The sequence below is a fragment of the Dasypus novemcinctus genome, chromosome 29, assembly GCF_030445035.2.
Source record: "Dasypus novemcinctus isolate mDasNov1 chromosome 29, mDasNov1.1.hap2, whole genome shotgun sequence".
Lineage (NCBI taxonomy): Eukaryota > Metazoa > Chordata > Mammalia > Cingulata > Dasypodidae > Dasypus > Dasypus novemcinctus.
In genome coordinates this window covers 19,497,459-19,511,384 of record NC_080701.1, presented here as the reverse complement: position 1 = coordinate 19,511,384, position 13,926 = coordinate 19,497,459, and the positions used below count along the sequence as shown (strand labels likewise).

General features: G+C 35.6%; 1 protein-coding gene across 1 annotated transcript in view; it reads right to left on the bottom strand.

Annotated features, from left to right (window-relative positions):
- Nucleotides 1-13,926, bottom strand: part of KCNU1 (potassium calcium-activated channel subfamily U member 1) — a 163,617-nt gene that overhangs the window by 99,632 nt on the left and 50,059 nt on the right. The window contains 3 exon segments of the mRNA XM_058289816.1: nt 47-116; nt 1,228-1,310; nt 5,399-5,504. Of these exon segments, the coding sequence (XP_058145799.1) occupies nt 47-116; nt 1,228-1,310; nt 5,399-5,504 (259 nt within the window).

Here is a 13,926-nt window from a genome sequence, read left to right as displayed (position 1 = left end):
CAGACTGAAATATTACAGGATTGGATGGACTGGGATATTACAATACCTTGTTATGGGATTGAAGTATCTGTATGATGATTCTGATCTTAGGGTTGTAGTTCTTGATAGAAAGTACTCTACATAAACAACAAACATGTTCATCAGTAGCATATCATATACACATGACTTTGTAATATAATTCAGTTCAGAGTTAAGATGTGTGATAGGTAGAGTTAAACTTAGCATATTATAAAGTTCTTTGTTATGTTTTCTGAAAGCATTCTGTTTAATAGCATACGCAGAAGCATGCTATTTTTTTTAGTGACTTAGCAAACCAAATCTATGTAAAAGTCAGCTCTTGATATTAGGAGACTGTTGTCTTCTAGAATAACCTCTTTAGAAAGAAATAAATGGTTTCAAATGTTTTATCCTTCAAACCTAAACAATTAGATCACAGGTAAAAACAGAGATTTTACTGCTGTCTTTTGCTTGATGTAGCTCATAGGCTATCTAAACCAAATTTTTCATTTTACAAATTAAGAAATTGGGACCTAACTCATTTACTATACTATGCATGACACAAGTTCTAAACTATTTTCTGCAGTATATAGTATATGCAGTATATACTTCAGCTCTGTATATTATTTTTATCTGGGGACCAGAAATTCAGCTGGTTTAGACACAATGTCATTGCCCTTACAATCACAGTTTGACCATTACCACTAGTCCTGTTTATAGATAGTCCACAGGTAAAGATGATAAACTAACTCTAGTCATCTTAAAAATGCTTGACAATGGTCACTGGCACATCCCATGAGTCATGTACAATCTTTTGTCAAAACTACCGAGTAAAATCCAATAAATGAAGTCTACTAATGGATTTCTCAAATGGCATCTTTATTTTTGAGGCAGAGAACATTATTGTTACGATGGTTTTATATAGCAGTACTACTTGAATAATGATCAGTTATTTGGATGCTTGTTTTTTAAATTCATGTAGCTATTATCCATATAACATTTCATGTATATTTCATGGGAAGAGTATGTATATGCAAGATACTTCATTTTTACCTTCTTTTTCCCTTCCCTGGGGTGAAACAGATATAGGCAGGAGCCCAGAATATGATGAACCTAGTGCTGTAATAGATGACATCTTCTCCTGTTTAGTCCTATGCACCAGATTTTCATTTAAAAGAGGTAGAAAAAAGTCAACATTGAAGCAGACAAATCGCAAAGCCAGCTGCTTACCTCATGATGTTTGAAGTGTCTTCAGCATGTGAATCACTGCACAACTGGTTGGCTATAATCAAGCATGCTTCTGCAGATTCCACCTACTCTTCAAGATTAAACAGCAGCCATCATGTTAATCACAGAGGCAATACTCAAGGATACCCCCTATGGGTTGTCTTAGGGTTTGGTCATAAGATTGTCAACAGTAAAGAGAACATGAATAGAGACAAAGAACACACTTGGGAAGAAGTTGTGAAAGGATCCCTCTACATTAGGCTCACAGTCCAGTAAATGCTCTGAGGGCTGGGAGGACTGCCACTGATAGCTCAGGGGAGAGGGACTCTAACACTGAGGTAAGACTGACTGAAAATGGGGAAAATACAAAACTTTTCTCTTTTTCCAATTATGGATCACCATCAATTTACGGGTGGTAATGAAAAGTAATTATTTTGAACATCTGACTATATAATTATTTTTCCTTTCAGTGCAGCAAAGAATGGAGGAACAAGGAGTCTACTTGCCCCAAAGCAAACAGTCATTCAATATTTGTGGATTCTGAATCTTAAGGTTCTAGAAAATGTTGAAGAAGCTTTTATAATATGATGTTGCAAAGAAAGAAGGAAAGAAAGGAGAAAGAGAGAAACAGAGAAACAGAGAAACAGAGAAAGAGCAAAAGAGAGAAACAGAGAGAAGGAGAAAGGGAAAGAAAGAAAAGAGAAGGAAGGAAGGAAGGAAGGAAGATTGATTATACTGGGTCTGTCATTTCCTGTTTCAATTCTTTAGGTTAACTCCATAGGGCTCTACCTACTTTAATGGAAACCTCTAGGTTTGTATGATTCTGAGAAACCTAAAAAATGATAAGAAGCTAGCTTTACTCTTTAACCAAAACTGTCTGGAGATTTCGTTATTGCTTATCATTTGTAGTCCCAACATTATTGGGATTCTGCTATTTGCCTTCATGTTTCTCCTATCAGAAGGAATATCAATATATGTTGGGAAGAAGTTATTAAAAGCTAATGGAGGGAAACGGACTTGGCCCAGTGGTTAGAGCGTCCTTCTACCACATGGGAGGTCCGCTGTTCAAACCCCGGGCCTCCTTGACCCGTGTGGAGCTGGCCCATGCGCAGTGCTGATGTGCGCAAGGAGCGCCATGCCACGCAGGGGTGTCGCCCGCGTAGGGGAGCCCCACGCGCAAGGAGTATGCCCCGTAAGGAGAGCCGCCCAGCACGAAAGAAAGTGCAGCCTGCCCAGGAATGGCGCCGCCCACACTTCCCGTGCCGCTGACGACAACAGAGGCGGACAAAGAAACAAGACGCAGCAAATAGACACAGAGAACAGACAACCGGGGGGGGGGGGGGTGTTAAATAAATAAATAAATAAATAAATCTTTAAAAAAAAAAAAAGCTAATGGAGACACTCCTAGTCACATGTTTGAATACCAGGAATCTCTTCCAACGTGGCCAGGATAAGTCCTCAGACAAGATAATAGCTGCTCTTTGAAGGCACAGTTGCAGCGAATTCACAGCGGATCAGTTGAAAATCCTCTCTGACACTTTCAGCCAAAAACCTTATTTGGGATATGCTACTAAACAAAAACTTGCTTTAGAAGTTATCACTGAAGAGTCTAGAATCCAGATTTGATTTCAGAATCGAAGAGCTAGACATCCATTCCAGAGAACAAAACCCAAGGAGGCCTTAGACTCAAGCCAAGGCCACGGGCATGACCACCCTGCAGAGATTCAAGATAGAGAAGCAAGGGGTGCTGTGCTGCCTTACACCTCTTCCCAATATCATGCATCTCATCAAGGCATTTAAGAACAACCCTTACCCTGGGGTTGATTCCAAAGAAGGACTTGCTAAAGAAATTGGGGTTCCAGAGTCAAGAGTCCAAATCTGGTTTCAAAACTGAAGATCTAGTTTCCATGTCTAGAGAAAAAGAGAATCCGGTGAGGTCTTTAAACCAAGACGTGCCCAGAGACAAAATCTCTGAAATGAGAGAGCTCAAAGCATAGAAGCTACACAAAAATCACTACCCTCACTAGCAACTGTTCTACTTCTCTGGCACCAGAATGAGGGGGCACAGAAACAAGTTCAGTGCATCTGATATCATCATTCTGGGCCCCAAATCTTTTTCTCTCAAACTTCCTGGGAATGCTACTTCCTCTGAGACTGCAAGTTGAACGGCCTGGAAATGGTAAGCAAGAGTTTAGGAGGTAGAGAGATAAGACCAAGAGGCAGTCCACAGAGCTACTGACCCCTCAGCCTGCCTCGAGTGTTCAGCAGAGCTTGAGGACGGTGAAACTAAAACTACAACCTATCATTCTGCAATCATTGCAGTAATAATTGATTCAGGAAAAAAATCATCAGTGTACGTAAAAACCTCGCGGTGAATGTTTTATGAACAATAAGATATATATTGTCACAAAGAATCTCCCCACAGATTACTTATTAATTACAAAAGGAAAACTGGTGAATTTTCAAAGGAGAAACTTGGAAGATGTCACCTTAAACAAGTACTTGAAATTTCACTTTACCGACAATAACACAGACTGCCATGAGGTGCCTCTTAATGTGAGCCATCTAAGAAGGACACGGTATTCTTTCTGTGGCATTACTGTCAAGAGTCCATAAATTTACCTTAATCATAAGAAAACATCAGACAAGCAAAGTTGAATGGCATTCCATGAAATAACAGACCTGTACTCTATAACAATGGATTGGATAATTGTAATAAGAATGGAGAGCAAGTATGCTAACTCAGGAAATAGAGAGTAAGTCTCCTGAAGAGTTATCCTGTATATGTAGCATGTTCTACCATTTATGTGGGGTAAAGGGCACAAATTCAGAGAATTTTTTATGCCTAAAATTTCTCTCCAAAGATGCTTAATAAACTGGCAACATTATCTCTTGGGAAGAGGGATAAAAAACTGGAATGGGAGATAGAGCTGTTTTTCACTTTAATCTTTTTTCCCTTTTTCCTTTTTATTGTAGTACCATATATATAACTCAAAATTTCTTTTTTTAACCACTTTCAAGTGCACTGTACAGTGGCATTAATTCTATTCACAATATTGTGCTACCATCACTAATATCCATTACTTCAAACATTAAGCACTAAATCTCTCTTCACCAGTCCAGCCATGGCTGTTGGTAATGTGTAGTCAACTCTCAGTCTCAATGAAGTTTGCTTATTATAGATATTTCGTGTGAGTGAGATCATACAATCATACAATATTTGTCTTTTTGTGTCTGGCTTATTTCACTCGACAGCACATCTTTGGGCTTCATCCATGTTGTAGCATGTATCAGAAGTTCATTCCTTTTTATGGATGAATAATATTCCATTGTGAGTGAATGGTGCCAATTATATGATGGGAATGATTGGAAGTCAATTTATGACATAATAGGTTTGAGAAGGCCATGTAGCTATTTTAAGTAAATAGTCGGTCAGTGAGTTGATGTTCAGGGGAGAGCTCTGGCTGAAGAGACAAACCTGGTCTTTCAACTTTTGTAAAGAAAGAGAAAATGCCCTATTAAGAGACACTTAAATTCTAAGGAATTTGTTCTAGTGATAGACCGCATATGTTTAAAATGACATTTGTACCAAATCCTTTAACTTATTGTTTTTAATATCACAGATTGTAAATCACCTAAATAGACATTGATAGGAGAATGGTTAAATATATTGCAATATGTCAATAAATGGGATATTATATAGTTGATAAAAAGGATGAGACAACTTTATATATAGAAGGGTATACATGGGACAATGTACAATGAAAAAATAAAAGGTGCATGACAGCAACAAAAAAGCTAATAGACTCCTAGAAATATGCCTTCTGGTAAGAATCCTATTTAGATGATAAGATCAAAGGCACTTTTGTTACCCATAAGCTTTTCAGATGTCTTAGACTGATAAAATAAAACTGTTTTAGATAAATAGAAAATTTAGTGGAAAAAAAACAATTTAAAGTGTAGCTAGACAGTGGAGTCTGCTTAAATATTTGTCAAAGAAGATGTAGGGATTAATTGCTACATTTCCTTTATGATCAATTTTTGAAGTTTAAGAAGTGATTTTTCCCCCTAATTTATGGATTTGCAGTTGTATCTTTTAAAAGGGCAATACATTCTATCATCATAATCGGTGCAGCTTAGGAGAGCTACAAGGAGAAAAACAACTAGATCTTACCGCAACTCGCCTCAGATCCTCCCACTTCAGTGCAGATCCAGAAACAAAACTTGTATAAGCCATGTAGCACTTAAATATGGTTTCCAATTCCAAAGAAGGAGGGACCCTGATTAAAACAACATAGTGGCAAAGATGGAAATATATGATTGACTCTGGTTATGGAGACTGTTAAACTCATTCAGTACATTTGATGGGTAGAAGGAGTCAGAAAAGAGTGGGAAGAACGGAATAGTGCTTTACTATGTGCTGTAGACTTGGTTTGCTTTGCTGTTTTGGCTTGACCACCATCCAGTCACCATTTTGTTCTGGTACCTACACCACTAATGTCCTCTGGGAAACCATCCATCCTCTGTTATCAATCCATGTGCTACAAGGGTGGGCCTGTACCTCAGGTCTAATTGATCAGAGTATCACAACTCCTTGGACACAGGGTACAGTTCAAGGACAGGCATGTGATTCAACCAGGAGCAATGAAAGATTTTCTAGGATTGTTAAGTTGGAAGCAAACTCTCTTTTCAGCTGGATTGGGATAGTAAACTCTCAGCCTGAAAATGCTGGGAAAGCCTGCCTTGTGAGGTACTTTGAACTTAACATTTCTAAAAAAGCTCTTAATCTCCTCCACCAGCTAACAACACTAGCGCCCCAAAACTGATCATCCCTCAGGTATCCCCATCTCAATAAATGGCAATATCCCCTTCCAGAGGCTCAAGTCCCAAACCCCATACCATATTTAATCCATCAGAAAATCCCAACACCTTAAAAATACATCCAGAATCACTTCTTACACCTTAACTATTGCTGCCCTGGCCTGAGCCACCACCATCTTTCACCTGGAACACTGCAATGACGTCCAAACTGTCATCCTTTCTTCTGTCTTTACCTTTAATCTATTCACAACGAGGCCAGAGCTGAACTGGGAGGACTGCTGGCTTTCTCCCCAGAGTTCAACCAAGGAGGAACTAAAGATCTTATAAACAATGAGAAACCTGGGGGAGGGCAAGGTTTTAAACTGACACATGAAGGTTAGCAGCTTTGGCCTCGGGCAGAAGGTGCCCAACATAAGTAAGATAGGAGAGGAGCACATGGAATAATGTTCTTGCTTCTCCCTGGGCATTTCCTAGAGACACAGAATGGTGCCCCACACTACACAGCTGTGATTCAGACTAATGGTTTGAGTGGGCTCTAGAGCAAAACCAGAACAGGACAAAAGTACCGTAAGAGTAAAGTACTAAGAAACAAAGATAAAAGCTGCTTAGACTAGTTGTTCTCCACATCCACACTTCTCCTTCCTTTCAAACTCCAGGGCTGGTGAATGACAATTTAAGGAGCCTCTCCCCAAAGTGGCTTTTGCCTAGGGGACTAAGGCTGACTGATGCCCAGAAATGATGAGTTATTTTATGAGGAAGAAGTGATTAACTGTGGTTTTCCGGTGCCTAGAGCTGCCCAGCTTAGAGCACATCCAGCCTCATGACTCTTGCTCCTTGGTCTCTTAAGGGCTGATAAGGACTTGGGTCAGTCCTCCCTTCATACTCATTGCCTGATTGAATAACCCTGAGAGAAATAAGCCAAAGAGCAAGATAATTCTGGAGCACAGCAATTCCAAAATAAAAGCAAAAGAGCATATAATAGATGCATTAAGAAATATGTATTAGCACCCACACACACAAAAGAATTTTTAAAAATATAGAGAAAACATTTTTTGAAAGGGAAGATAATAGTAAAATGAAACAAGAATAGGAAAATAATATAAAAGGAACAAAGAAGAAATATTATCTATAATCGTAAAACAGTTGAAGAAAAAATCGGAATAAATATGGATTTAACTGTGAAATACATTAAGTGAAAAAGAAGACCAGTTTAAAGAAATTTCCCAAAAAGAAGAAAGAAACTATAAAGAAAATACAAGAAATAAAGAAAAGAACTAGAAAGGCTAAAATTGGATAATAGAAGTGTCAGAGAAAGAAAAAAATATGTACAAGAGAAAACATTAGAATAAGTTATTTTTCAATTGGGAAAAGATAAAATATTTCACTTTTGAAAGAAACTAAGAGTACCAAAAGGGATAAAAAGGAAAACTTTTACTGAGACATAATATAGTATATTTGAGAAAATCAAAGATGAAGAGAAAATTATAAAACACCTGGAGAGAAAAAATAAACAAAAACTACTACCTATAAAATAACAAGAATACATTTAACATATTTTTTAATTCCAACTCTATATGCAAGAACACAGTCAAGTGTTATTTTTGAAATACTATCTGAAAAGAAATGTAAACTTAGCGTTTTAGATACATCAAACTTTCATTCAAATACAATATATTCACAGGCATACAAGATAACAGAAGACTCACAATGCAAATGATTTTGAATTAAAAGCCCAAAGTGAGAAAACAGACAAATCAAGGCAATATGGAAAAGAATATAAAGTGAAAGTGATACAATTTTGTTGTCTGAAAATATAGCTAATTCCAAAGAAAAAGGAAAAATAATAAAAATAAATAAATAATAAATACATAAATAATAGGCTGGAATTAAAAGTGTAGATAATTTCAATATGATGAAGGATGGAATTAGGGAGACTGCAGGACTGCATGTTAAATTATTTTAAAGAAAGTAAAAAAGAATACAAATGAATAAAAAATGGGTAAAAGTGAATTAATGAACTAAATGGCAGAACCAGAACTAATCATACTAATAATGACCACAAATATAAATGACTCAAGATCTCTAGTTAAAGAGAGACATTCCAAGATTTAATTTTTTCAAAATCAGATAAATGCTTTTTATAAGAGCACATGTAATTTATAAGGCCACAAAAATGATTAAAAGTAAAAGTATGGAAAAATACAAATCAGATTAATGCTAAAAGAATAATTATTAATTATTAAGTTTACTATATAATTAAGTGTCTAAAGAAGGCATAGCATTTTGAAACAACTATGCACTTAGTAATATAGCCTCTACATATAAAAAACAAAAATTGACAGTATTAGAGGAAAAATGGACAAATCAGCCACTGTAGAGGGATCTTATAACACTGCTCTCAATTACTGATACATAAAGCAGAAAGAACAATCATCACAACTATGATACACACAAGTCTGATATTTATAAAAAATATTTACAGTATCTCGTTTTTTTCAATTTAACAGACCAATAAGGAAAATCTCAACATTAAAAAGCTATTATATATATTATAATCTCTGATTACAATTCTATTAAATTAGAAGTTAATAACCAAAAGATAGGTAAATATGTACTTCGTATTTTTAAATTTAAAATCATAGACTGCTAAAATCTCATAGGATAAAAATATTATGGAATTTATAAATTTCTTAGAAGTAAATTATGTTAAAAACACCAAATATCCAAGTGTTTGGGTACTAGGGAGACTATTAAGGAAAATTCATACCCTTGGTTATATATAGCAATAGACCCAAAGAAAGAAGAAGAGACAATAAAAATGGAGTGAGAACAATAAAATAGAGAGCAAAGACATAACAGAGAAGGTCAATAAACTCAAAAGTTGGTTCTTGGGTGGTGTGAATAGGCTAACAAGATAGTAAAAGTTGTGGTAAAATTGATAGAGAGAAAAAAGGAGACAAAAATGGTATATATTGAATGCAAAGGATAAAATACCTATAGATAAAGTGGAAATAAAAATTATGATGGGAGATTGAAATATAGAATAAAATGCCAATAACATTTAAAAATTTAGGCAAAATAGATAAATCCCTAAAAAACGTATCTTACCAGAATTAATTATAGAAAAAACACAAAGCTTGAGCAGTCTTATGATTATTAGAAAAATTGACATTATTGGGCTATCAGGCATATGGCTTGTCAACCCAGGCTTGAGCTGCTCCAGGGGCCTAGCCTGTTGGGGGCTTCGTTGCTTTAGCTTTGGCTGTCAATGATCCTTAATACTTTTCTCACATGGCAGGATCAAAATGGTGACTTCCTTTCTCTGTGTGTCTCAGTTTATGTAAGATCCAGCAAGAGGGCGGAGATCCAACTTGGCTCACACCTCATTGAATATAGTCCAATCAAAGGCCCTGAAGTGATCTAATCAAGTGGTCTAATCAAAGGTCCCTTAACTGAATATGACTCCATCTACATGGTGTTCACAGGCACAGGTATGGGTTAACTTAAGAACATAATTTTCTGGGGTCCACAAAAGACAAACCAGGACATCATACTACATTCAGAGTTAGTAAGGAAAGATTTCCTCAACTAAAAAAAAAAAAACCAAAACAATATTAAATATACCTGGAAAAATTAAAAATTTCTATATAATAAAATTAAAAGCTTTTGAATAGTAAGATATCTAACATTCAGTGAAAAGGTAAGCTACCAACTATAAGAAGACATTCACAATTGACACAGTTGATGAAGAGTTAGTGTCAAGAATAAATTAAAATTCTAGTGAATTATATTATTAAAAAATCTTTAATAAAGCAATAGTAAAATGGGCAAAAAACATCAACAGGCATTTCACAGAAAGAGGAAACACATGTGGCCAACAAATATGAAGAAAGGCTTTACATCTTTAGTGATAAGGGGCATACAAATAAAAAATATATTGCAATTCCATTTTATACCCATTCCATTATAAAGATTAAAAAATATGACAGTTTTAAGAGTTGAAAAGAATGTAGATATACAGCCACTTTTACACTGCCTTTAAATGTTCAGAAAAATATATGTGTATATATATATATATATATATATATATATAGAAATAGGGAGATAAAATGATAATGGCAAAGTGGTAAAATTGGTGGAACTGGGTGTCTTGGGAGTGGGGTATCTTGGAGTTCTCTGCATGGGGTTTGTATTAATTTTGCAACTATCCTGTAAGCTTGAAATCATTTCAAAATTTTAAAAAAGGTAAAAACAGAAAAGCAGATAAACTGGAGTATATTCCTTCTATGAATGATCATATAATAAAAACAAATTAGCTATAGCAACACTCAAAAATATGAATGCATCTTAGTGCTAGAATATAAAATGAGGAAAATCTAGGACCCAAAAGATTGCATATGACATGATATTCTTTGTATAAAGTTGAACATATTTGTGTGCTTTAGGGATGTGTATAGATACAATAAAACTATAGGAAAAAGAATGGGAATGATGTAGAGGAGATTGAAAACAAGCAGGATAGGTCAGTTAGATGTTGGTTATTGCCCTAAATTTCATCATGGTGCTGAGTTCATGCACTTTAATAAGACATTATTAAAAATAACTAACTACATAAAATACCAAACTGGTTTATGAGTTATCCAACGATCAAAGTGTGCTATGAGCAAGAATCATGATGAATCCAATCCTAAGCACCAAAGCTTCTGTGACACTCAAGGAAGAAAATTAAATCTGATCATGTCTTCCTTTGCTCAGAATCCTCCAAGAATTCAGAACTGACCCAGAGAAAAAGTAACTCAGAGAAAAAGCAACTTTGTTAAAGTCAAATTCTAGCAATGACCTATAAGACCCTTTCCAGTAAATCCCATTCTCTATTCTCTAGTCTCTTCTCTTACTACCCGCCCCTTTGGCTTACACCACTCTAAACAGTGGTCCACTCCTTGATTATATCAGGCATGTTCCTGCCTCTTGACATCTGCACCAGTTGTTAACTCTACCTCATTCATTCCCTTACCTGCTTATGCTCTTTGTTCAAATTTCTTCTAAAAGGGATTTTTCTCTGACCTCTCCTATTTAAAACAGCATCACTATTCCCATTCATGAAATTGCCAATTCTCTGTCCTCCTTTATTTAGTAGTTACTACCATATGATGTATTTTATTATTTATTGTTTTTTTTTTTAAATTCATTTTCTCCTACTACTATATAAACTCTATGGAAGCAGAGATTTTTGGCTGTTTTATTAACTGGTGAATCCCAAGCACCTAGTAGAGTACCTGGCCCATAGTAGGTGCTCCATAAATATGTGCTGAATCAATGAAAGATTCTGATATAGAAAAGACAGAATAGTTAAAAATGTGCACAGAATTGCACTTCCATTAATTAGCAAAATTATCATCCAAATCCATGCATTCCAGTTCATTCACCAATAATTCTTACAATAATTCTTCCATAAGATGATAGGAAGAAATATGTAATGAAGAAAAATCATTATCTGCATGATCCTTTTATAGCAAAATAATGCCATGCAATTTCAGTGCCTGCATTTTTTGGTACTGTATCATCACTTTGGCCTCTTGCAGTATAACTTTGAATCTGCAGAGACTTGTAAGTAAAGAACAAAGGATCTCAGGATGTGGCTACGCCGGGAACTGAGTGAAAATGGTTGAGTGGAGCAAGGGATAAGGTTCAAAGTTTTTATGAGAAGGAGCTGTACTCGCAGGCCCTCTCCCCTCCACCTCATATGGCTCAGGAACCCCTCGTCCCTCCTCACCCCACCACCTCTTCTTCTACAGCCAGGGTTGGTGCTTATTCCAATGCAACAGGCAGGTAAGAAGTGTGGGATTAAAAACAACAGAGATAGGGAGATTAGCTGAAATTTATTGAACCTTTTAGTTGTTTTCATTTCTTGGTTGCAGTTTCATTTACACGCAAGGAAATGCAGAGTTTAAGGGTACGTTAAGTGAGTTTTGAGAAATGTATATGTTTGTGTAACCACTACTCTAATCAGGATAGAACACGTTTTTATCACCCCAGAAATTTTCTTCATGCCCTGATTAGTCTATCCCCATAACCACTGTCTTGATTTCTATCAAGTAAACACTGTCCTGATTTCTATTTCTGTGGAATATTCTGCTTCTTACAGAAATTTATATTAGTGGAACTTTATACAGTGTTCACTATTTTGTGTCCATTTTTTGTCATTCAATATAATTTTTTTGAGATTCATCAAAATGAGGTATTACTAGTGTATTAGTCAGTCAAAGGGGTGCTGATGCAAAATACCAGACACTGGTTGGTTTTTATAAAGGGTATTTATTTGGAGTAGGGGCTTACAGATACCAGGACATAAAGCGTAAGTTACTTCCTTCACCAAAGTATTTGGAGCAAGATGGCTGCTGACATCTGTGAGGGTTCAGGCTACCTGGGTTTCTACATTCCTGGGGCTTATTTTCTCTGGGTTCAAGGTTCCTTCCTTCCTTTTGCTGGCTTCTCTTTCCTCTGGGTGCAGACTTCCCGGGTCTTCAGCATCAAACTCTAACATCAGAAATCCCCAACTCTGTTCTTTGCCATGCCTTTTACCTAGGTGGGGACTCAATGCCCTAATCATAACTCAATCATGCCCAGGTACAGATCAGATTACAAGCATAATCCAATATTTCTTTTTGGAATTCATCAATTATATCAAACTGCAACAACTAGTTTGTTTCTTTTTATTGCAAAGTAGTATTTTATTGTGTGAATGTACCATAGTTTGTTTATTCATTCATCTCTTTTTAGAAATTTTCATTTTTTCTAGTTTTGGGCTATTAAGACTAAAACCCTAAGAACAAGTCTTTTTGTACAAATATGTTTTTATTTTCCCTTGAGTAAATAAGTAGGAGTAGAGTTAAATGTGGTAGGTATAAGTTTATATTTATTTATTTTTTAAACCTGTCAATTGGTTTTACAATAGCTGTGTAATTTTATAATCACTAAGTAAAGCGTGATTACCACAAATATTGACTTCTTTCATCCTGGTTCTTAGCATGTCAGCAGCCAAGAGACAAGCGAGAGAGGATCTGTTTTTGTAAAAATAAAAATTCTAGGGAAAAATTCTCCAGGTATTGGCATTTGAGCCCACAACAAAATGCCTAACCTAATATTCAATTATCCTACAGTAAGATCCATGAGTATGGATGCCATCCACACATACAGAATTTCCAATGAATTTTTAAAAATATACTTAAAAAAATTTTTAAAGATAGTTAGATTACATAAATGTTACATAAAAAATGTAGGGGATTCCTATATGCCCCACTCCCTACCCCTCCCACACTTTGCCAAGTTGACAACATACTTCATTATGTGGTACATTTGTTATAGTTGATGAACACATATTGGAGCATTGCCACTAAGTGTGGATTATAGTTTACATCACAGTTTAAACTCTTTCCTGCACAATTTTCTGGCATTGGAGTTGTTCTACATGATCTTGCAATGATGGATACAGGCCTTGCTAAATTTCATCAAAATTTATAAAAGTGTATGGTCCAAAATGTAAACCATAATGCAAACCACTGACCATGGTTAGTAGCAATGCTTCAATATGTGTACATCAATTGTAACAAATGTACCATATGCAAGTAAAATTTATTTAATAGGGGAGAGGGGGAAAGGGGGAGGATGTTGGGTATATGGGAATCCCCTATATTCTGGAACCTAACTGGAACCTATAGCTTCTTTGAAGATAAAATATAAAAAATAAAATACTGGAGGAATAAATGGAGGAAAATGTCACTGTACACACAAGACAACAGATTGTACAGTGAAGGACATCATGCCAAAAATTTTTAAATTTAATTTTTAAATTTTAATTAATTAAAACAATATTTTATTTGC